This window comes from Phoenix dactylifera, chromosome 11, assembly GCF_009389715.1.
Source record: "Phoenix dactylifera cultivar Barhee BC4 chromosome 11, palm_55x_up_171113_PBpolish2nd_filt_p, whole genome shotgun sequence".
In the NCBI taxonomy this organism is placed as follows: domain Eukaryota; kingdom Viridiplantae; phylum Streptophyta; class Magnoliopsida; order Arecales; family Arecaceae; genus Phoenix; species Phoenix dactylifera.
The window spans coordinates 19,444,450-19,470,871 of NC_052402.1; the positions used below are offsets into that span (position 1 = coordinate 19,444,450).

General features: G+C 35.8%; 1 protein-coding gene across 1 annotated transcript; it reads left to right on the forward strand.

The window, feature by feature from the left end:
- The first annotated feature begins 391 nt into the window (after window positions 1-391).
- Window positions 392-5,426, forward strand: LOC103719150 (L-ascorbate oxidase homolog). The gene is made up of 8 exons (XM_008808258.3): window positions 392-740; window positions 844-953; window positions 2,135-2,405; window positions 2,686-2,788; window positions 2,978-3,323; window positions 3,842-4,207; window positions 4,305-4,383; window positions 4,950-5,426. The coding sequence occupies exons 1-8, from the start codon at window positions 600-602 to the stop codon at window positions 5,160-5,162; spliced, it is 1,629 nt and encodes a 542-aa protein (XP_008806480.2). The 5' UTR covers window positions 392-599; the 3' UTR covers window positions 5,163-5,426.
- The last annotated feature ends 20,996 nt before the right edge of the window (window positions 5,427-26,422 follow it).

The following is a 26,422-nucleotide window of genomic DNA, read 5'->3' on the forward strand; positions in this document are numbered from 1 at the left end:
ACTTCTCATTTTCATTCCACATAGTATCATCGGAATGACTGGCTACATAGATAGCAACTTAGTCCGCAACTTTATTAGTTTTATGAAAGACATGGGTGATCTAGAAGGCTTCCCACCTCTATTTGTCAGTTATATATAATATATAATTAGGTGATATGTACTTAATAAATTAATTGTTGGGAACTTAATATATATCTAGGTGGTCACATTAAAACTGCGTGATGGATCTAAGACGCGTGCTGGGTGACCGAACGGCAAGTATTATTTGGTTTATTACGATTACCAAGCCATTCATCCCTCCACCGACCCTACGGCCCTGCTCTAATTAATCCCATCATTCTGTGACAGCTCAGTCTCCCTCTACGTTACTTAAGGAGTCCCGGCTGGAGAACACTTGCTCCCTACTAAATTATATATCTCCTCCTCTCCGTTCCCCTCACTCTGCACGGCGCTCTAAGAATGCGTCCATAGATCTCCCCCTCGTCTCCCATTCTCTCCCTTTTCCCCTTTATCTCTTCTACTTCCCCAATTACCCATTCTCGAAGCATCTTTCTTTTTTGGAGGCAAGAAGCGAAGGAAAGGGTGGGGGAGGGCTGAGAATGGGAAACACCAGTCTCTTGGCTTCTTTCGTCTGCTTCTGTCTTCTCCTCTCTTCCCTCGTCCAAGGCGAAGACCCCTACCGCTTCTTGACCTGGAACGTCACCTACGGCGATATCTGGCCTCTCGGCGTCAAACAACAGGTCCTCCTTCTCCCCTCTCTCTTCTTCTCATTTCTCAGTGTTTTCTTTGAAATGGGATAATTTTTTGTGAAAAAAAAAGTTGTTCTTTGGCGGTGGATTGCAGGGGATTTTGATCAATGGCCAGTTCCCGGGGCCTCAAATCGAGGCGGTCACCAACGACAATCTCATCATCAACGTCTTCAATAGCTTACCTGAGCCGTTCCTCCTCTCCTGGTCAATACGCTCTGCTCTCTCTTCTTTTCTTTTTATTTTTCTTGGGAAATTAAAGTTTCTTTCGTAAATGTTAAGCTTCCATTCATGGAGGTCGTTCGGCGAGATCGAGAATTCACGATTCTTATTTTCTTGTCGAAGAAAGGCGGGATGCGATGTAAACAAAAAGTTAATAAACAATTGGAAAAGAGCTAAAGAGGGCGGCAGTAGGAATCGGATCCGTCTCAGTGTGGATCCTCGGATTCGTCTTCGATTTGATCGAACCGAGTCTGGACTTTTGATTATATATATATATATATATATTATAATTATGATCGGAGTGTCATCCAAGCGGCCCTTATACGCGGTTGTGTCAGGCGCCGACTTGCAGTAAAGTCGGTGGTCTGTTGACTCTGATCCGGGATCCGTGACAGGCTGTGATTCCGGGGACGGCGGGGATGGGTGGGCTTGGGCCTTTGAAGGGCCGCTGTTGGACGCTAGAGGCCTGCTGAAAGCATTGATGGCAAAGCGGCCTCAACCGGAGATGTTAAACTTGGGCTATGGGCTTATATAATTTGAGTTGAGCTGTCTTCTAATTGAATAGATCAAGAGTTATCTGATAATTTGCAAATTTCACAAATCATGCACGAGTTTTTCAAGATGAACTCACAGATTCCAAATTGATGGTTCTATTTAGAGATGTCAGCGTTGTGTTATTGGCTGTTGTTTGTACATTGTTAATTATAGTTATATAAATATATCCATAACCATTAAATGTTCTTTAATTCTAAATCTGTCTTTTTTTTGTATGGTTTGGAGTGGGGATGAACATTCCCAGGCACTGTACTAGTATGGATGTTCTTTAGAGCATCAATTTTTTTGAAGAGAATCTAAATGTGGACTAGGTGGCAATTATGTTCAATTGTCAATGTTACAAGAATAGTGAAGAAAAGGTGTCAATAAAGGAAGCAGAAGAAGAACATATAACAGTTTGTAATCACCTCGATAAGATTGATTAGCATCACTTAATGGAACATAGTGTTGAATCAGGAGGTTTTATATGTATTTGATGAAATATAAAATGCAGTAACATGCGGACTGTTCTCGTTTCATTTGAATAGTTTTGCTGCATGTTGTTATCTTTTTACTGCATTGCTGATGTTGTAGAAGAATTCTGATGTGTGGAGTCTTAAATATTTGCACAGGAATGGGGTGCTGCAGAGGAGGAATTCTTGGCAAGATGGGGTCTATGGCACCAACTGTCCCATCCCACCTGGACAGAACTTCACCTATGTGCTGCAAGTGAAGGACCAGATTGGAAGCTACTTCTACTTCCCGTCTCTCGCATTCCACAAGGCTGCTGGTGGATTTGGTGGCTTCAGGATCCTGAGTCGTCCAATGATTCCTGTGCCCTTCCCTCCTCCTGCTGCAGATTATACTTTGTTGCTTGGGGACTGGTACAAGGCCAACCACACTGTAAGCCACCATAACTGCAATAATTGCTCATGTTTAGACCCAGCAAGACAAAATTATTCTGAAGGCATCAACCATTCTTTTTTTCCCCCTATTTTTGCCATATGCATTGTTCTGTGTTTCTGTTAAGTATTTGATCACTGTCTTTGCGCATATACTGCTTTGATTTCTTCAGTCTAGAATGTGCTAGCGAGTTGTTACTGTTGTACCTTAATTGCCTAGTTCTATTTATTTATCATTATTTGTTCTCATAATTTTTCTTTTTAAATTTTCCCCTTTGTAGGACCTGAAGTACATATTAGACAGTGGTAAGGATCTTGCTTTTCCTGATGGGGTTCTAATCAATGGCCGCGGATGGAATGGGAACACTTTTACTGTTGAGCAAGGTAGCCCTCCTCTTCTTTTGTTAAAACGATAACTACTGCTATTTTGCATAAAATTAAATGTGGATATTGTCTATCTGTTCTTCCATTTTTCTATGTTCTTTTCTCACTACACTATGATGTACGTTATAAGAGTTACAATTGGTAAATTTGATATCACAATGATGGATTCATATATTTTTACTTTTATAGGTAAAACATACCGGTTTCGGATATCTAATGTGGGGTTGGCGACATCTCTAAACATAAGATTTCAAGGGCACATGATGCAGCTGGTTGAGGTCGAAGGGTCTCACACCCTTCAAAACACCTATTCTTCATTGGATGTGCATCTGGGCCAGTCATACTCAGTCTTAGTCACAGCTGATCAGCCACCGAGTGACTATTACATTGTGGTTTCGACCCGATTTACCAGCACAGTGCTCACCACCACTTCCGTCCTCCATTATAGTAATTCATTCAGAAAACCTGTGGATCCACCTCCTGGAGGGCCTACCACTGAGATTGATTTGTCTGTCAACCAGGCCAGATCCATCCGGTATTATCCTGATCTTTCACTTCAAAAATGTTTAACTATCATGCATCTATTCCTCATATTTTCTATCATCTTTCTTTACCCCTTAATTTGCATCCATGATATACTAGTGCACTTGAGCCATATAAGCTTCTCCTGTGGTCTCCATCATTTATTATTTCTTTGCATAATTAGAACTATTCTGATTTAGACACTTCGTTTCTAGTTCAGCTTAGAATACATGCAACTTGGTTTTTCTGGATCCCCCCCCCCCCCCCCCCCCCCCCAACCACCACAAAAAAAAAAAAACTTTACAAGGACTGATTAAATTTTATGTTCATAACCATGCAAATTTTTACCTAGACTGTCATGGTTATGTTTAGCATGTATAGATGGGAGCTAAAGCTAACATCTTTAACAATATGGATAGATCTTTCGATGTACCTTGCTCTAATTCTATTGATTTATTAAATTTCTTATTTAACCTTGTAGATATTCAAATTAACACATGGACCACTGATCTTTTGCTATCTAAAAACCAGATGGAATCTCACAGCTAGTGGGCCAAGACCTAACCCTCAAGGTTCCTATCACTATGGGCTTGTCAACACCACCCGAACCATCAGGCTTGCAAACTCTGCACCAATCATCAATGGCAAGCAGAGATATGCAGTCAACAGTGTCTCCTTCATTCCAGCTGATACTCCCTTGAAACTTGCTGACTTCTACAAGATTCCTGGGGTGTTCTCACTTGGAAGCATTCCTGATAACCCGACATTTGGAGGTGGTTATCTCCAGACCTCTGTCATGGCAGCTGATTTCCGTGGTTATGTTGAGATTGTCTTTGAGAACTATGAAGATACCCTTCAATCATGGCACATTGATGGATATTCCTTCTGGGTTGTTGGGTAATAATATTGAAGCCAAAGCAATTTTTCCAAGAAACTAGAGTTTATATTTTTCATTCTTAATTAACATAACCAAGAGTTATTTGGAAATGTGCAGAATGGATGGAGGTCAATGGACAGCAGCTAGCCGGGAGTCTTACAATTTGAGAGACGCTGTTAATCGTTGCACTGTTCAGGTAATTATTACAAATATTGACAATCATTTTTCCTCACCCTTTAACACATTGGTGAATCATGATCTTAGAGTTTTAAGGCTTATTAATGCCAAATATATATTTTGTTATGGTCTAGAGTAGTTGCTTGTGACCTAGTTTACTGCCAGGCACCTTTTCATTATTTTTTTTTGAAAAATATTTTTTAGCTAGCCAGCTTTACTGCAAGCACTTCTACCAAATTAAATCACATCAGTATGAGAAAAAAAGGGAAAGTCATGGCTGATCCTTCTGCCTTCGAGCACTTCATCTTTATCTATGAGCCTATTGATACTGCATGTCCACGAACACATCCACATGAAAACTCTAAATAGTAAATAGAAGAAAACAATCTGATGTTATTCTATTATATTCCCGGAAACTTCAGATGTCGCTGTAATGTCTAGGCATGCTCCTGTAAACCAACATTAACTGGAAATATGTTGAGATTCAGCTGACTTATTCAGCCTGAGAAACATAGCCACAATGACTTTGTTGCATCTGTTAACTTTGGCTTATCTATCTAACACAATCTATTAAACTTATTTCAGGTGTACCCCAAAGGATGGACTGCTGTCTATATGGCTCTGGACAATGTAGGCATGTGGAATGTAAGGTCTGAAAACTGGGCTCGACAATACTTGGGGCAGCAATTCTATATCCGGGTGTACTCTCCAGCAAATTCATGGAGGGATGAGTACCCAATCCCCAGGAATGCGCTTCTTTGTGGCCAGGCTGCTGGCCGTCGAACAAGACCACTCTGATCCAGAGCATGCCCAGATCTTGTCACGAAGGGGCCACGGAATCTTAACTTGAGATCAGATGGCCAGTTAGGGAGATATTTATATTTTATTCAAATCAATATTCAAATTTAAACTTGTTCTTTACTCTCTTTGTTCTTTAGCTGTTGTAACCATTGTTCGTAGCATAATGAGGATGTTCTGTACTTGTTTTTTTGCTTCCATCTGTTATTTTCTTGCAATGTATCAATTATTATTACTATTAGCAAGATCTATTAGGCTTGGCTAGCTTGATCAGAATTAGTTGCTGGTATATGATTTCTTCATCATTCAGAAAATGGAAAGCAGCGTGCGAGTTCAGATTAGATTGACTATTGCTCAATCTAATCTGCTCTGATCTGATCAATCTAGACTATTAGATTGAGTCAGAAATTAGTTTCCACAAGATGGTCAATGAGTTTAGATGTTAGGGCGTGATTTCATGAGCTTCAAATTTAAATAAAGTGGCCAATTAGATTAGACTAGTGGTTGTTTGGGCTTCGGGGTGTGTTTTACGCTTTGTTCAAGTTGTATTGAGCTTGATTTGGGTTATGTGTGTTTTGGTTGTGTCGGGTTCTATTGGATAGGCTTGTCAGAGTCTCACAGATTGTTATTCGGCTTGGGTTTCTCGCTTCCCTTCTTCCTCTCATTTTCTTTTCTTGTTTTCCTTTCTTTTCTTGTTTTCTCTTCTCCTAGCTGTAGCTTGTATTCCATTTTATTTATCAATGAAATATTATGGTGGGTTTGCGCCATTTTATACAAAAAAGAAACACAATTATTGAATGTCAAGTTTGAAATAAAAAAAATGCAAGCTGCACTTTTTGATAAATTTGATTAACTCATTTATGAGGAAAGGGAAGTTGTCTCTAAATCAAGTTTATACTTCAAAGACTATGGAAATTTAAGTATCATCCAGCATTCTGTTTTGTTCAAATTTTTTTTTATCAACCAATACATAAAACATAAAGATTAGCAATAATTTGACTGCCCACTTTTGGGGTAGCAAACAAACTGAGCTGCTCAGGCTTGGTTTTCTAGTTACTCATTTGAGCTCGGCTTAGCTAAAAAATGAATCAGCTCAAACATCTTTTAGAGCTCAGCTCCTTAAACAAGTCGAGCCTAAGCATTGGTTCATTTCAAAAACAATGGAAAAGCTCATTTCAAAAACAATGGAAAAGCTCAGCAAATAGCTTATTCGAGCTGTGTTTGAAGCTTGGCTTGAGCTCAAGTAATTGTTCTAATATACTGAACTGCACCGAGCAGCCTGATACTTGGCTCGGCTCCACAACCACCAACTGATTTTCTATTATTCATATGAGGCCTAGCTAACGAGAAATTGATGTATTATTCCTTGCAGATGGTACGTTATACATATGCCCACTATCTAATGAGATTAGTATACTTGGAGGTTGAATTTGCCACACGCTTAGTTTAGTTGCACTGCTGAATTTGTCTATAGTTTACAAAATGAGCGAATAAAGATGGCCATGCGAACACAGGACCTGCCTCATGACGTGTGTATTTCTTCTAAAAGATTCAATCTCGATGTAGTATTGTTAGTAAAACTAAAGTATAGTTACTTGAGGCCCAATATACATAGTTGCTGAGGATAAGATCGAGTCGGCGGAGGCTGAAGCCTCGGCCGCACAGACCCAGGCGATGATCTTAGACAGTCGTCTGTCCACGGCCAGGGAGGCCTTCCTTGTTGCTGAGCAGAAGGTTGCGGAGCTTTCTGAGAGGCTTGCTCAAGCCGAGCAGGAGACCGCTGAAGCCAAAGAGTTGGCTGCCAAAGTCGAGGAGAAGGCCGCCGAGGCCAGGGAGCTTGTCATCTTGGCCAAGGAGAAGGCTGCCAAAGCAGTCAAGGAGTATCTCTCCTCAGATTGGTTCAAAGATGAGTCTGCCGAAAATATGACTGATGCATTAGCAAAGGGCTTTAAAGAGTGCCGAGCCCAGGCTCATCGACTCTTTCCAGGAATGGGCTTCACGGGCCTTCAACTTGACCTCGGCGGCGACGACGACGAAGATGGCGAAGACGACAACGGCGAAGAATGAAGTCTTTGTTTCTTTTTGCTCGGATTGACCGAGCTCAATGTACTTTGCTTTTTGCTATATTTTTTTCGAGGTTGATATACAAACTTAAAAGTAATGAAAGTAATGAAAGTACCTGTCTTCTATTCATTTTTGCATAATTTATTTTCTTCGTCTAAGTTTGGTTCACCGTACCCGTCCTTTTGATGTCTTTTCTTAGCTTAATTCTAACTAAAGGATCGGCAAGAATTTTTAGCCAATCTTGGGCTCCTCGATGATTTTCTGATAATTTCGACTAGAGGATCGGTGAGGATTTCCAGCTAGTCTTAGGCTCCTCGGTTGATTTTTTGATAATTCGATCAAAAGATCAGTGAGGATTTCCAAGCAATCTTAGGCTCCTCGGTTGATTTTCTGATAATTCCGATCAGATGATCGGCGACAATTTCTAGCCAAACTTGGGCTCCTCAATTGATTTTCTGATAATTCTGATTAGAGGATCGACGAGGATTTCCAGCCAATCTTAGACTCCTCGGTTGATTTTTTGGAGTTTGTCTCCAGATTTACTTCTAATTTCGAGTGGGCTGGGCTTAAGGAGGTCCTGGTCGGGTTCGAAGTGTCTCCACATGAGAATAGTTGATTTTGTTACCAAACTATCATTGACCTCAGAGATCTTAGGTCGGGGTCGAGGCATTTTTAGGTATCCTTTATTTTGTCTGAGTCGAATATGCTTGTCATAATTGTCCAATCTGAAAGATAGAAATATAATAAGGTCTTTATTAAAAATAAGCTCAGTATACAATAAACCTTATTGGAATAGATACGAAGGTTGTTGGAGTTTCAAGTCTGTGAGGTTTAATTTTAGTAGATTTAATTTCCTTGCATGAGTTTTTTATGCATGTGTGCAGTTTTTTGTGTGAGTTTTTTATGCCACTAAGAACCTAATTTTAGTATAATTTAATTTTCTTGCTTGGATTTTTTATTCATGCATGAAAATTTTTGTGATTCCGTGAAATTTTTTAAGAGTGTGTGCATACTTTTTTTAGTAGAATGTTTTTGTGCATGAGAATCACAAAAAGATTTAAAAATATTTTTTCTTTTTTATGCATGCATGGATTTCTTTTATTTGAATGCAATTAAGTTATTTTTTTTTTGTGTGCCAGTAAAAACCTAATTTTACTATGATTGAATTTCTTTGTGTGCATTTTTTTATGCATAAATGCAAATTTTTGTGCATGCGAGTCACAAAAAAGAGTTAAAAATATTTTTTTTCTTTTTCATGCATGCGTGGATTTCTTTTATTTGAATGCAATTTAGTTTTTTTTTTGTGTGCCACTAAAAACCCAATTTTACTATGATTGAATTTCTTTGTGTGTATTTTTTCATGCATAAATGCAAATTTTTGTGTTTGCGAGTGAATTTTTTTTCTGAGTGTATGCAAGAAATCTTTTTTACATGGAACTTTTTTATGCATACAAATCACAAAAAAAAAACTAAATTTTTCTTTTTTGGGCGTTTGATTTTAGCATAAATGAATGTGTGCGCAATTTTAATATAAATGGATCGATTTTAACATAAATTTCTTTTTTGTGCATATGACTTTAACACAAATGAATGTGCATGTGATTTTAACATAAATGGATTGATTTAACATAAATTTCTTTTTTTAAATAAGTTCCAAAAATATCTTATTTTCTTACAAATTTTTGGTTTCTTTTTTAACATGACTTCCAAAAATGTATCATTTTTTCTATGAGCTTTTTTCTAATTTTTCTGAATTTTAGGGAGGGGTTGAAGCTTCTCTCCCCTTTCTATTTAATAGGCATACAGATGCTTAGCAACTACAGGCTAAGATGAGCGCTCTTGCCTCCCGCGCGTAACTTCTTTGTTCCATTCTGCTCCCAAAAGAAGCCCCTTATATGTGTGCTCGTCTTTCCAATTCACGCGTTATATGTATGCTTGTGTATATATATACATATATATGTACATATGAGAGAGAGAGGGATCAACTATGCTTCATTAAATATATATATATATATATATATATATATATATATATATATATATATATATATATATATATATATATATATATATATATATATATATATATATATATATATATATATATTTCATTAAATGCTGAGACCCATGTATTCTGTCCCTTATTCTCATCATTTCAATATAGCACTCTCCGAACATCATATTGGATCTCAAAAATGAAAAAAAAAAGGATTTATTAATTATTGGAACTCATCTCTATGCTATTTTCCTATCCCTTTATAAATGTTCTCCCGCTCTCTCTTCGTTGCAATAGCACCATGTAAGATTGAAAAATATTGCTCCCTTCCTTTGCTGAAGCTCATCTCCTTTACAGCAGCACCATATCATTACAACAAAAAGAATTAATTAATTACTATGATGCAGTAAACACAAAACAGGGTAAAACAAATACAAACCTCCATGGAATAAACAGAGACTGATCGAAGATAAACAAAAACCTACGTGGGTGCTTTCTACTTTTCTGTGCTTCCCGATAGAATTAAATCGAAACAACTAAAGAATAAGCACTAAATCTTTTAGGAGAAACACAAACAACTCAGAATAAACATCTAGTCTGCCATGATAAACAAAAACACCACAGAAATAAATAGAAACTGAACCCTTCATTAGATTAGACCACACTAGGCTAGACCATACTCATGATAAACAGCAAGGATTGCCATTAACAGTAAAACAGAAAGCTGAACGTGCCGAGATTCATGCCGATCAGAAGGTTGTAGAGGCGACTAGAGTTGCCTCTAGATTTGATTGTATAGAGCATAGCCTATCCCTTTATATATATATATATATATATATATATATATATATATAATAAACTAAGCACACCTTCTTGTCATCATAGGCAGCTAGATCTCTAAGATAATTCAAGCTACATTATATTAAAAAAATCAAAAAAATCATCTCTTTTTTTTGATGAAAATCTGACCAAGGGGCAGATTCCCGTAGCCACCCTCTTCCTTCCTCTTCCTTGGCTACAAAGAGAGGCTCTGTTCTCTCTTTCTCTCTCTTTCCATCATTTCTCTCTCTATATGGCTTCCTCTCTCTAGGTTGTTTGGACCCAGTAGAGGGCCCTTCTCCATGTTTTGGATCAACTATGCAGAAAAGGGCCCTGGACCATGACTGTTAGGAAGCATATATACCAACCCCACCCTGGCTTTTGCCACACTATTAGATTTGGTCACCATCGATCTCTATTGAACCACTTGTATCCTAATTCGAGCATAATTCGATGAAATCATCTTGATTAGACTAATTGGAATGTCGAGCATTCCTACTTGATTAGCCTTATGAGGGTGTTTGCACTTAGGCTTTTTATTCTTCAATTAACCATGATTAAATTGTAATAATAATGCAATTTTGGATATTAGGTTCTGAAAGAAGATCTTAAGATAAGTTGGATTGTCTGCTTGTTGATCGTGCAAAGTAATAATATGTCTTTTCCATTTCCTTTTTTATTAATATAATATTATTTTTTAACAAATAAATTGTTAATTAATTAATATGTGATTTATGAATTTATGAGATGATGTTTTGAATGAAAAATAGACATGTAACTTAGAGTAATATTTTCCAAACTATTGTTATATTATTTATTGATCGTACATTGTTTATGCGTATTTTGATTTAATTATGATATATGTTATTTTGTAAAAAAAAACTGACATATATCAGATTTGAACTCTGAGCCTGACTATGCTCTAGACCCTGTCAATTGAGAATTATGCATTGACATTTTGATATTATTGAGCTCATTGATTCTGCTTCGGATCCTCCAACAGAGTATAAATGTGTATTCTGGCCTACTCCGTAGGATATAAATATGATTTTATTTTTGGCCTAGACATAGAGTATAAATGTGACCATAGTTAAAAGCTATTGAGTTGAATGTGATTTATTTCAAATCGAAACTATAATTATGTATATGAATATTTGAAAGATATTGGTTTTACTGAATTTATGCTTGAAATGAAATTGATTATATTTTTATACTGATTCATTGTAATTTGTATTAATAATTTATGTTATTATATGAATTATCTAGTTAAGGTATATTCATTACTTATTGAGCTATCGAGCTCATTATCTCTTCTTTTCTTCACATATGTAAATACTTAGTTCTGGGTGCCATCCTACTATGGGAGTGAGAATAGAAGCTAGATTTGACAATATCTACATAGTACAGATTTAGTGTTATTATAATCCTTTTATCAGATTATTATTTGAGGTTTCATTAATGTAAGACTTTTTATTATTTGTTAGTTCGATTTGGTAGTTAATTAAATTATGGTTTATAGTTATTTAAATTTATTCCACTTTTTATTTATGATATCATGATGAAATGCTTTACATATTGGTGGAGAGAGTTCTCTATGAGTATATGGCAATTGCCGCAACCCACGACTCGCGAACTCGGGTCGGAGGCGTGACAATTATTATATGTGAGGATTTGTACGGGCATGTATTTAGTCCCATATTGGATATTCGTTGGATAAATCTTGGGTACTTATACAAGATCAAAAAACCTAATAATACTTTCCTGTTAGCCTTTTTGGGTGAGGTTCTGGGTTATTACAAATGGTATCATAGCGGATCCGATCCATGATTTATGTGGACTAGAGGATATTGCATCACAGGTATATTTGAGTTGATCATGAGCTGATAGTAATATTTGTGATTGAATTTGAATGGATTTGGATCCTTAGCATGGTAAGGACACTGGGGCTTAAATGGGAGGAGTATGTGAGGACTTGTGCGGGCGTGTGTTTGTCCTACATCGGTTATTTGCTAGGTAGATCTTGGGTACTATACAAGATTAAAAAAAATAAATAATATACTTTCCAACTAGTCTTTTTAAATGAAGCCTTGGGTTCACTACAGGAAAAAGTAGCTATTCCGGCGCTTTGTTGGACCTTTAGCGACGCTTTTTAGCATTGGCTAAAGTACCACCGACGCAACGCCAAACGTCGCCAAAGCGTCGGAGATACCAGAGTGGAAATAGTTTTTGCCGACGCAGGGAGAAAGCGTCGGCAAAAATCAGGATTTACCGACGCTTATCTAGCGTCGGCAAAAACAGACATTTGCGTCGGCAATAACCCGACAGTATGAAATTCTCACGGTTTACGTCCGGGTTTTCGCCGACGCTTTTTAGCGTCGTCACTTGTCGACGCTTTTAAGCGTCGGTATATCCTTATGACGGTGCTGTGCCATGGGGTCTTTTACCGACGCTTAAAAGCGTCGGGAATTGTTTTTTTAAAAAAAAATAAAAACCCCAATTCATATTATAAAACGCACATTACAAAACAGTTATTATAACAATATGAACCTGTATTGCATTGATACATTAATACAAACACTCAGATCATTCGAAATGTGAATATTGTCATATCTGATTAAAAATTTGCTTACAAAGTTTCAAATTACAATGTACTCTGAAAAATAAAAAACATATACATATCAAACTCATAAAAGATAATCTAGAATGCATCAGGGACGGAATTCAGCTCCATCATCATCTCTACAAGTGTTTGAAGTATCAGGAATCTACAAAAAAAAAGAGAAACCTTAAAAGTTAGGAATAATGTGATACATTAACTCATATATAATAATTGATAATATGTAAAGTATTCAAATATATATAGTTATTTACATGAGAAGGAAGAAATCGTTGTAACATTGATGAAATATTCGTAAGCTGAGCTTGCAAATTTGCTTGGTTTTGCTTCAGCTCTTCAATAGTTGCTTGAAGATGACGAACTTCTGCAGTGTTACTAGATTCTCTGGCATTTCTTGTATATGTGCCCACTGAAGATAACTGAGTGGGGGTAACTTCAACGCCATAACCCCTCACTCGCCCATAACGCTCTGGGCCCATCAATTCAGCGAGCACTTGAGCTTCAATATGATTGGTCGCGTTGGATGATGATGACCCCCCGATGCGCTCTGAAATAAGATTTGTTGCCCTATCCTATATCTCTCAAAAAAAAAATTCAGATTAATATATGCCAATAATAGAACCAAAAAAAAATACGAAACAAGTCAAAGATGAATACATACAACTATATCTCTTGACTCCTTCCGGACAAAGCTGCCATCTCGGTGGGTGTGAGTCATCTTATAAAACTCCACCTTACCAGGCTCCCTCCCATTATCATCCATCTACAACAAAAAGTATATTTCAAGTGTATACATGCTATATGATAGAATAATTTAAGATAAATTTAAAGAGTTTCAAAAAAGCTTACGAATTCAGCTCTACGCCTCGCATAACTCATGGAGCCTGAAGTGTGAGGAACAATCTGTGATGCTCGAGAAGCTCTACCAATATTGGAATATGTCTTCCCCGAAAAACAATAAACAATGTAATTTATACAATGTATAAATTTCTAATCTATAATAATAGTAAATACAATCTAAGGTATTGAAAAAATATACACAACCTGAGCTCTCTCGGAAAACCAGTAGTGGACAAGCTCCCTCCACTGATGAGAGATTACATCTGGAGGACAAACACGGGCCACCTCCTCTTCAGTCATGCCCTCGTGTTTCCAATCCGCCTTTAGCTTCGCCTTATATTCTTTCCATTTGCGGTTGACGGACTTCAGCACCCAATCATGGCTATTTGCAGGAAGGACAAACTTTGTCTACATCAAAGTCAAAAAAGTTATATCAATGTTAAATCAAAAAATAATTGAAGATAGTAAACAAATTCAATTCTTTACCTCAACAACTCTAAGAAGCTCAACCTTATACGAAGGAAGCATTTCGTTCCATTTCGTATAGTTGAGTGGACACAATTGTCCCTTCCGCGCAACCGATCCTAAAAAAGTGGATAAAATGCTTGCAGTATTCTTGATGGGCTGCCCTAGTTCGTTGCAATGGACGACAATCTTCTCATCCTCAGGTAGGCTCCATACGTCCCATGCTCGAGTGGGCCCTCGTGTTCTCCTCACTCTCCCCAGTCCATCTATAAAATAAGAAGTCCATTAAAGGCAAATGATTTAAAATAATTAGAACGAATGAACATCTAGCCATTAAAAGCAAATGATTTAAAGCAAAATAGTTAGAACTGGAATGAACTCATAAGTCAAGGAGCAATTGATTAGAGCGAATGAAACATCCTTGACTTATAATTATAGCATTCAAAAAATCAACAAGCAAGAATAAAAATATGAACATATTCCTTTGAGCTTAAACTTACTTTTCTTGAAAATATAATCAGTGCCAGCAAACCACATCCCAATTCTCTTTAGTTCATAATCAGTGGCAGGTTTGCTCTTTAGTTCATAAACATTGATTAACTAACACCTATAACATATGAGTTTAATTTTAGAGAAAGACTAGAACTCGTAAAAATAATTAATAATATGAGTTTAATTATGATGGACACTTTTTTCTCAAACAAATTATCAAATCATTTTGTCATTCATATTAACAAGATGAAACAACCAGTCTTGGTTGTCAATTATGACTAAAGAAATTATACTATCTTCTTTCTCACTTTTCTCTTGTTTCTGACATGTTTGACAGAACTTCTAAATATATCTCCAAGCTCGCCAGACTATTCTATCTTCAATGGCACTACTAAAGGTTAAGCTTTATAAAACTTATGCTCTCTTACAGCTTACAGTAGTTTCAGAGTAATTTCCTAATTCTTTATCCATATATCTAGCCTCCTTTTGCAGAAATTAACATAAATAATAAATTAAAGTGCAAACTAGCAAATTTTGGCCATATAGATGATAGAAATCATTCACACTAGGGCATTCAAATAACAAGCAAGTAGCTATTACTAGAGTTCCGCTCTGATTAGGCTCGGTCCCTCTTTTTTTTTTTTTTAATTTATGCAGCGGATGAATCATACACGTCTAATGTGAATACATCCAAAAAAGTCAAAATACTTCCAATATCCAAAATCATCAAATATGCCATATGTAATATACTTTTTTAAAGGCAAATGATTTAAAGGCAAAGGATTTTAAATCAAATTACCCAGGACATCCACGTCATCCGTGTCTGGACAATCTGCAGGTGGCGCGTGCTCAGACTGGGACACGGACTGAGTATGGGGCTCATCAGGCTGCTGGGAACAATCAGAAGTAGATCCCACGGATGTGTGCTGAAACTCAATATCTCTGAAACGTCTTCCTCGTGGCATGTTGTAATCTAGTATGCACAAAAAAGAATATTTTAATAATATTTTAATAGTGATTACGCTTCAAGTTGTTCCAACTTCAAGGGACATGTGGAAGCAAATAATGACATTAACATGATTGTCTAGTTTCAGCTTTGGTTTCAGATGCAAAGCCGGTACTTACAGTGATTAATAGTACCTAAATGGGAGATGATTCAGTGACAACTAGTCTAAGCCAAAAACATGCTCTTTTTTTATGATAAACAAAACTCAATCGATCCCTACTTGCCTATAGTGTAATAAAAGAAAAAATATCATAATCAATTTGTTGCCCAGTAGATACAACCCAAGAGGGGGGGTGAATTGGGTCTTTTAAAACTTTTATGCTACTTCTAAAACTTTATGATTAACTATGCTAAGTTGTATAGATGCACAGTGAAAGTTAAACTTAGCAAGGGTTTGATGTATAGACTTCGACTTGATTAAATATGCTTGCAACTAAAGGATGTGCGGATAAGAATTAAGCAAGCAATTTATCTAAGTAAGTAAGTGTGTTAGTTAGACAATAACTAGAGGCATTACAAACACAAAGGACATATAGTGGTTCGGTGCACCCCAGCACCTACATCCACTCCCCAAGACTTCTTGGGAATTTTACTATAATCCTACCGATTACAGTCGGTTGTTTTACAAGCTCACAACCCAACTTGTTGTTTTACGAGATCACAACGAACTCGGTCGGTTTTCACAGGCTCACCGACTCGAACCAACCGATTGTTTTCACGGGCTCACAATCCAACCCGGTTGGTTTTCCCAAAGGCTCACCAACCACAACCTTAATCCCGTTGGTTTTTCCTTTGGCTCACCAACAAACCTTACACCGTTGGTTTTCCCTTTGGCTCACCAACAAACCTTTAACCCCTTGATTCAATCCCTTGATTGAATCAAGTTACAAGATATTAAAACAAAGAATAAAAACAAATCAAAGCTTCTTAAACAAGCAGATATGACAGTATAAACAAATAGAGTAAAGAGAAGCCCTCAAACGAGTTTTGAAGATGGAGGAGCTCGGCTTCTTCTTTACTTGATCCTCCTCTGATTTGGCATGAAGTAGAGGATCCCCGAGGCAGCACACGGATGGAGAGGAAGCTTTCGGATTCACTTGGATGCTCTTCTTCTCTCTATTTCGTTTTGGATGGTCCTTTTGTGCTTGTGGGAGATTTCCTTTGTAATCTCTTTGAGATCTCTTTCCTAGATGATCTCTCCCACTTCCATGATTTCTCCCCTAGCTCTCTTCTTGTTTTTATAGCTTTAGATGGCGTGGAAACAAGAATATAGCCGTTAGAGACAAAAATAGAGCCGTTGGACACAGTCTGCACTTCCTGACAATATTACCGTTAGGATCGGAGTCGACTCGCGCGATCAGGAGTCGACTCGCCTGTTGCAGGAGTCGGCTCGTGCTTTACTGGAGACGACTCGGCCACTGTTCCAAATTTGAATTAAAGTGCATGCCTTGACTGGGAGTCGACTCGGCTTAACCTGGAGTCGACTCGCCAACTTTTGGAGCTGACCTGGCAATTTCGGAGTCGGCTCATCCACTGAAGTCCGTGGATCCAATTTTGAATTTTGTCCTCTCGAGTCGACTCGACTGTCCTGGGAGTCGACTCGAATCTCAGAGCCCGAACTCCCGATCCTCTGTCTTTTGGCTCGTCCAGTCTTGGAGTCGACTCGAACTTCCTTGGAGTCGACTCGGCTCTCAGTTTGCGAAACACAGCCTTCTGCCATCTTGGTGTAGCGTTGCCTTGGAGTCGACTCGAGCTGTCTGGGAGTCGACTCGAATCTCAGAGGCAGTAACTTGGTTTTCTGTCTGTTGATGGTCGCGGAGTCTCGGAGTCGACTCGTGCAATGCGGGAGTCGACTCGAATCTCAGAGTCCCAAAAATGCTCTCTGACTTTTTCCTTGTGTTCCGCTGAGAGTCGACTCTTGCTTTCTTTGGAGTCGACCTACCAACCATCGGAGTCGACTCGCGTTCCACTGGAGTCGACTCGAATCTCAGACCCGAAAACTGCTCTCTGACTTTTCTGCCTGTGACTCCTAGGAGTCGACTCATACTTCCCCGGAGTCGACTCGGTAAACATTGGAGTTGACTCGAATTCCTCAGGAGTCGACTCGAAGATTATTCTTTTGAATTTTTTTCTTTGATTTTACTCCTCCAATTTGAATCCTTTGAACTTTAAGCTTGGGCCAATAAATTGTAGCTTTCTTCCAACTTGAGAGCTTTGGAGGCCTTCTTGTGTTCTCCCAACTTGCTATGTTCCTTGCAAAATAAATATCTTTCTCCTTGCAACATAAACATTAGTATCTATACTTCAAGATTTTGTGATCATCAAAATCAATCTATGAATCAATCTTTGGGTCATCAATCTCCTCCTTTTTGATGATGACAAAACTTGGAGTATATGCAATATAAAAGATATTGATTTCTAGAAGTAATACATAGCTAAGTTGCATGAAGTAGAAAACATATATATGTAAAAACATACTTCATGATAATGCTTTAGATTTAATCAGCTTAACACAATTAACATATTTAAATTTTAAGCTGATTTGTATTCAATTCAAAGTAATAAAGCATTATGAGTATATATAGCATATACTTAGATATTTCTCCCCCTTTTTGACAACATCAAAAAGATAGTGAAACATTAAGCACAAAGATCAGAGCAGAACACATCGAGTGTGAATTCAAGAGGTTTTCTAATTTGATACCACAGATAGTTTTCTAATCAAGTGTAGGCGGAATCTTCCTTAGGTTAATTCAAGAAGTACTACAAATGATATTCAAGGAAAAACATGAGTAGAAATCTAACCTCTCTTCACTGAGTATGAAAGCTTGTTCGTTTAAGACCTTTTGCCCAATCTATTAAGTATTTTATCAACCATGAGAGCAATTTAATTAATTTTCTTAATGACTTCAAAGTTCTTTTATGATAATAGGAGCATTGGGGCACAAATATCAAAATATACATTCATGCAATTTTTGATACATCTTAGAGCTCTTTTAAAGACTTTCTTTTATTTCTTTAGAAAATAAGCACAATTTGATACATAAAATAATGAATTTGCACAAAATTGAAGTTCCAAAAAGCAAGCCAATTAGAGCTCATTAGTGAAGTTCCAAAAATAGATTTTCTAAGAGATACTCAAGAAAATTTAACACATTATTCTCCCCCTTTTTCATTAAATAAGAGGCTCTTAAGATTTGCAATTTGGTTCAAGAGTGATGCATGAGATATACTAACCAAATAACACGCCTCAAGGTGTATCATACAGATTTTCAGATTTAAATTTCAGATGATACATATTGGAGAGTATTAGAATCACTTTTCATTTAGTGTTCTTTCTCTCTCCTTTAGTTATAGATTTATGCGATTAAGTTCCATAAGACCTTTTCTTCTGAAATTTTCTTTCTCCCCCTCAATTGATCATTCCATTTAAGAGTTTAGAATTCTAAGATAATGTTCAATAAGATTGTCAATCTCAAAAATATATTTCAGCTTATTTTCATAAGACTCAAGGTTTGAGATAAGACAACCTTTATAGAACTCATCTCAAGGAAATTAAAGCATGTCTTGCAATATAAGGAGGTTCATCAAAATCAATCCATAAAATTCAAAGTATGCATCAAAATAAAGTGTCTTTGGGATAGGATACTGAATATCTAAAGCTCCCCCTCAAAAGATGCATTCTTCTTTAATCATTTTAAATTGTTGAATTTCAGATTTTAGTGATAAACGTGAATAACACTGAAATTCTGTAATATCGAGAATGTAGAGTAATCTAGTATTATTCCAAAATTTGTAGTAATTACTCTTTCTAATCCTTTACGAACAAGTTATGCTTTCTCTTAATCTTAGAGAAAATGTATAGAAATATTAATCAGAAAATGATTCATTTGAAGCTCAATTTCTTTCAAAAGCATTTACATTTTCTTTCTTTTAGAGTCATTTGAGTGAACTGAAATATTTCTAGTTTTAAGATCATTCACTCTATTGATGGAAGTCTTTTATAATGTAGGAGAGAAAAACATATAGATGATCATTGAAGTATATCTATTTATAGAACTCAATTTCTTAATTATAGTTTTTCTGCAATGGATACATGAAGCACAATAAATCTTTTTAATATCAAAATAAGATCATATATTTAGAAATTTTTGTTTGCAATCAAGATCATCGAAAGACACATCATTTGGACCAATATTAGTACACTTTGAAGATAAGAAATGATATGTTTCGGATGCGTATCGGAGCAATCAACCAAAGGCATCAGAATTAATTCTGTTTTTCTTACATTAAGATTTTATTTAGAAATCATATTGAGTCTAAGCTTGTATACAAAATCAGATTCTGAATTACATAGGATTTTCAATTGAGGCTTTCAAAATCATAATTTGAGATATGTATCTTCCACATTATAGCTCATCTTAAATCATTAAGATTGAAAACGCATATTTCAATAACATTAGAGCACTTTCAGAATCTTTGTATTTAATTTTGAGTTTTGATACAAAATGGAGGATATTTTAACAAGTATTAGGATATTATGTATCAAAGTTAGGCAAGTAGAAAGATAGATCAAGATTAATTCATTCTGCCTAAATAGAGATATCTTTCTCTTCTCCTTTTTACAAATTTATTTAACTTTCAGATTTTAAAGATGATTGTGAACGACAAATCTGAAATTTCTTTTCAATAATACCCAAAAATTTATGCAGTATTTCAAACATTCAATTAAATTATCTAAGCATGGAGCATTACAAAATATTGAGAACCCATAATTCAAAACATCATACCATATGCACACTATATTAAGTGTTAAGTCATACATTAAAATAATAAGAACAAGCATGTCAAGGATCAAAATCAATTCTTTTCAAATAAACTCTTCCTATTTAAATATTATCTTGCATTGATTTCATCCTTAAATTATGTTTTCAAGTGATAAAAAAGACTTGATTCTTCTTATATACTTTCATTTACTTTGTCTTTCATTTTTACTTTCTTATGCTCTATACTCTATTTGCTCCCTATCCGGTGGAGTTGGGAAGGGGCACGAGGTACTACCACTAGCCTCCCTCTTGTGCCGTCCCTAATATGCCCTACACCGAATAGTTGGGTCAAATAGTGCCGGGTACTACCACTAGCCTCCCCATTGGCACCATCCCTATGATGAGCAATATAGAAAGGTTAAAATGTTTACTTCAAACTCTCCCTGTTTGAGTGTAATTAATTATAGATTTTATCCCTTCCAAATGTGCCGAATATATTATGCTTGTTTTGCTTTTCCTTAAGATTGAAGTACTTGCCTTTGCTCAGATTTTTCATCTCTTGAACAATGTCCATTTTCTTTTCTTTATCTCTCTCTCTTTTTGTTATTCTCAAGTAATCTACATGAAAGAGCAGAATAAAGAAATAATGAAATGTATCGTATAGAGGTATATCATGCAAACACTATTTTCATTATGCCCAAGAATTCGTAGCTTCTCACAAGTCATTCTAAATCAGAGTTTTAATCATATACTTGTGTATTTCATGGTTATGATACAGCCATAGAAATATTTTAGATTGAGCAAACCATGAAACAATTTCTAAAAGTATAAGTCAGTCAATACACATATAGACATGATATCAAAAATTAATAATTAAAGAATTTAATCATGCCATAATAGGATTTAAGTTATTGACTTTGCTCAATTAATTTGTGAGAAAGGTATCTAAAATTACCTATTCATTATATGTTCTTCAAGCCAAACTAGATTTCTTATGTGTGAACTTTTGGCTGAAGAAGATCCTCTCTCTTGTTTGCATGTGAATGTTTAGTGTATCTTACATGAAGATATCCTTCAAGTTGAAATTTCTCATTTTTCTTTCTTGAAGGAAGGTCATTAGTTTCTTTAAGATACAAAGCATTCATCCAACATATATATATTTTTTAATTAGATGACTCAATATAAGATATGACAATAGTTGCATGTTGAGTCATTTTACTCAAGAGATTGCCTAAATATTAGCAAGCACATATCACTTGAACTAAAGAGATAGAAAGATAGTTCAAGCATGTGAGGCAATAGATAGATTTATCAAGATCAAATCAATTTAGTTTAAATTCTATTTGCTTAAGATAATTATCAGTAAGATATGTTAACTAAGTTTTAATCAATTTATCTTAACCGTTTGTTTCTATCAAAATTCAGATTATGATTTATTGGTTATTAATAAAATATGATTCATTAAAATTAGATTGAAGTCTTGCACACGGTCACATAATGAGCGTACAATCTGGTCTACTAGCTGTATGATAAAATAATTATTCTATCATGCTTCAATACAGCTTTAACACAATAGATCTACTTTTCTCATCTTTTTCGAATTCTACAAGATGGGGTCATAGATATACCTTCTTCATGCCAATCTTCTATAAGAGTTTTCTTGTGGACTAACGTTGGTCAATGAAGATCCCCTTTCCTGTTTGTCTTAATTTGGAGTTTGAGAGAAGATGTTAATTCATTCATCATATTTCAAACTCACCTTGCAATATAACTATTCATATAAATTTTCATTGGTAGAACAAAAATGATGCCATCAATGTGTGCTATGAGCAAGCAAGATATCATAGATTCTTCTTTTTGATGCATAGATTCATCACTATTACTTTCTATCAACAAGGTTACCTAAGCTTTTATATATCAAGCTTTTGATGCTTGTTTTAAATCACATATTGCTTTATCATATATGTAATGTGTAATTTTTAAATATGGTGGTTATTTAACATAGATCTACTTTTTAATGAAATAACCACATAGGAGTGAATTCTACACATTCATTTGACAGAATATAAAGCTCATGAGTCAAGCAAATGATAGTGGTGATCTTTACTTTTAATCATGCAAGAATCAAGATCTATTTCATCTTTTCTTGATTCAGTCTTTTAGTAGTTATCAATTTTTCTTCATTAAGTGCATTTCTGAAAAACTCAATTTTGTTATAATTATTAACAAGTTTTCAGATTGTTATATGTAAAAGATAACCATATATAATTTGATCTTAGTATCTTGACAGTAAATCATTAGTCTCATAGAGAATAAGACGACTTGATATTTTTGCAACTAAAATTTTTTCATTGAATATTCTATATGCATTGCTTGATGAATGATATCCAAGGATAGACATATCTCTATCAGATTTGGCATTATTTTTCATAAGAACATATCAAGCATAACATGTACGACTGAAAATATGAAAGATATGCAATGGTTCATTTTCCATTTTTCAGAAGATCAAAAGGAGTTTTCATCTAAAATAGATCTAATAGAAATCATATGTATGACATGCAGTGATGATAGCTTTTTAAAAATCATTTAAGTAGATGACTATCATATACAATTGTCTTTTTCATTTCTTCAAGAATTCTATTACCCCTATTTTACTTAAGATGTCCTTGGTGCTGAAATAGTTAATTTCTGCATAAACTTTATCAGAATTTTGGTTTTCAACACTGTGCCATGATACTCTTTATCTTCACAGTTAGGAAACCTTTATCATTTGAAACACTTTTACAAGATTCAGCAAATACAGAAAATATTTTCAAGTTTATTTTCCAAGAACAAATCCAATGTAAGCTTTTGAAAACTTAGAGATGGAAACAACATCTTTAGATTTAGAAATGATTTTTTGGTTGTTTCCTTAGTTAGCATGCATAGCAAAACTTTGACCTTTAAGAAGATAATTTAAGTAAGCCAATGGCAAGGTCTTTTGAGATTAAGTATATACTAGCATGAGTTGATTTTGTATGCTAAAGATGGTTTCTTTAATCTTGGTATTCATAGTGCATATATTTAAAAACATACCAAGTACACATTATCATATCTATGATCAATAAACAATAATGCCATGGATAAAAACTCTCAATCAAGCATATAGAGAATTCATAGAATTATTCTTAATAAATTAATCATTTTGCAACTTATCCAATAGTGAGTAAAGTATACTATGAAGTGATTTGATCATATTTCCAAAAGTATTTTCTATATCACAAAATTGATCACTACTAGCAATTCATATCAAATACTAAGCAAAAATAATGATGAGATGCAAGGATTACTGATTTTTGTTAATAACTTTTCATAAGTATATTTTAAGTTTCTTTTGTTCCATGGGTATCTTGGTACACTTATGTGTACATCCTCATTTTCTCATTTTGGGTACCCAAGCTTGCTTGAGTCCTTGAGAGTTAGGACATATGGTTCCTTTTGGAACCCATTTCTGTTTAATAGTAATAACTTTACCATTTGATTTAATTATACTAGAACGATAGGTAAAGTTGTTATTCCCATCCTTTTCATTTTTGAAATAACTTATCTTATTTAATGGTTTGCTTGATGAATTGATAACCTTTTTCTCTAGAGATTTATTGTTAAGTAAAGGAATCAAGCCAAGTTTTGATTTATCACAAGCAACATATTGGCTTTCAAACATCATTTTTAAATCGTTCTGAACTTACGGTGAATTTGTTAATAAAAGATTTTAATTGATTAATTTCTTTACTTAAGTTTTGATTTTCTTTAATTAAGCTATGATTTTTCTGAATCAATTCTTCTGAAAATGACCTTAAACTTTTATTTTCAGAATTTAGTTTGTCTTGTATTTCAGTAATAGAATTTCTTTCTTTGAAATTTCTAAATTTAGCTTTTTAAGATTTTTATTTTTCCTAGCTAATTTTCTACATTCACTATACAAATCATGAAAAGCATTTAAAAGTTCATCATAAGAATATTTTTCATGAAAAGTCATTTGGTTGTAAGATTAGATTCAGATTCTACTTTATCTTCTTGTACCATAAGACATAAGTTAGTTACCTCTTGTAGTTCATTGTTGCTCCTAACTTTCAATTCCTTGTCTGACTTTCTCTTGGTCAAGGCTTTCTTGCGCTTTACCTCTTTCTTCCTTTCTTCTTGCTTCCTCTTCTCTTTGTCTTTAGGAAGCTGATTTGCCTCGGAGTCGACTCAGACCTTATTGGAGTCGACTCGACTAACTTGGGAGTCGACTCTGAGCTACTTGGAGTCGACTCGACTGAGGGAGATTCATCACCCTTTTCTGCAGTCTCATTGTTAGTATATAATTGAAGCATATGAGAGCTAATCTGAGATTTATCATAAATATTTTCTAAAGTATCCCAGATCTCCTTAGCAGATAAGCATGCAGAAATTTCATTAAACTTTGTTTCTTGAATAGCACAATATAATATGTTCATAGCATTAGCATTTAATTGTGCTAAGTCCTTCTCATTAATATGAGAGAGTGTGTGAAGGTCATTTATTATGATGTTTCCATAGATAATAGTTTTGTGAATTGAATGAAAAATGCGCATGGCGTATTTTCCAATGTGGGTAGTTTATACCATTAAACAGTGGAAGGTGTATCAATTGATTGTCCTTCTCCTAGAAAACTATCTATTTGAGTTGTCATGATCTTTGGCTCTAGTCGGTTAAGACTACAAATAATATTTGCAGCACCTGCTCTGATACCACTTGTTGCCCAGTAGATACAACCCAAGAGGGGGGGTGAATTGGGTCTTTTAAAACTTTTATGCTACTTCTAAAACTTTATGATTAACTATGCTAAGTTGTATATGATGCACAGTGAAAGTTTAAACTTAGCAAGGGTTTGATGTATAGACTTCGACTTGATTAAATATGCTTGCAACTAAAGGATGTGCGGATAAGAATTAAGCAAGCAATTTATCTAAGTAAGTAAGTGTGTTAGTTAGACCAATAACTAGAGGCATTACAAACACAAAGGACATATAGTGGTTCGGTGCACCCCAGCACCTACATCCACTCCCCAAGACCTCTTGAGAATTTTACTATAATCCTACCGATTACAGTCGGTTGTTTTACAAGCTCACAACCCAAACTTGTTGTTTTACGAGATCACAACGAACTCGGTCGGTTTTCACAGGCTCACCGACTCGAACCAAACCGATTGTTTTCACGGGCTCACAATCCAACCCGGTTGGTTTTCCCAAAGGCTCACCAACCACAACCTTAATCCCGTTGGTTTTTCCTTTGGCTCACCAACAAACCTTACACCCGTTGGTTTTCCCTTTGGCTCACCAACAAACTTTAACCCCTTGATTCAATCCCTTGATTGAATCAAGTTACAAGATATTAAAACAAGAATAAAAACAAATCAAAGCTTCTTAAACAAGCAGATATGACAGTATAAACAAATAGAGTAAAGAGAAGCCCTCAAACGAGTTTTGAAGATGGAGGAGCTCGGCTTCTTCTTTTTACTTGATCTCCTCTGATTTGGCATGAAGTAGAGGATCCCGAGGCAGCACACGGATGGAGAGGAAGCTTTCGGATTCACTTGGATGCCTTCTCTTCTCTCTATTTTCGTTTTGGATGGTCCTTTGTGCTGTGGGAGATTCCTTTGTAATCTCTTTGAGATCTCTTTCCTAGATGATCTCTCCCACTTCCATGATTTCTCCCCTAGCTCTCTTCTTGTTTTTATAGCTTTAGATGGCGTGGAAACAAGAATATAGCGTTAGAGACAAAATAGAGCCGTTGGACACAGTCTGCACTTCCTGACAATATTACGTTAGGATCGGAGTCGACTCGCGCGATCAGGAGTCGACTCGCCTGTTGCAGGAGTCGGCTCGTGCTTTACTTGGAGACGACTCGGCCACTGTTCCAAATTTTGAATTAAAGTGCATGCCTTGACTGGGAGTCGACTCTGGCTTAACCTGGAGTCGACTCGCCAACTTTTGGAGCTGACCTGGCAATTTCGGAGTCGGCTCAATCCACTGAAGTCCGTGGATTCCAATTTTGAATTTTGTCCCTCTCGAGTCGACTCGACTGTCCTGGAGTCGACTCGAATCTCAAGAGCCCGAACTCCCGATCCTCTGTCCTTTTGGCTCGTCCAGTCTTGGAGTCGACTCGAACTTCCTTGGAGTCGACTCGGCT

What these genes read in the sequence shown, in the direction of transcription:
- LOC103719150 (XM_008808258.3), top strand. Translation starts at nt 600, where the DNA reads ATGGGAAACACCAGTCTCTTGGCTTCTTTCGTCTGCTTCTGTCTTCTC. An exon ending in GAGCCGTTCCTCCTCTCCTG is followed by an intron (nt 954 to 2,134) that starts GTCAATACGCTC and finishes ATATTTGCACAG; the next exon opens with GAATGGGGTGCTGCAGAGGA. An exon ending in CACTTTTACTGTTGAGCAAG is followed by an intron (nt 2,789 to 2,977) that starts GTAGCCCTCCTC and finishes TTACTTTTATAG; the next exon opens with GTAAAACATACCGGTTTCGG.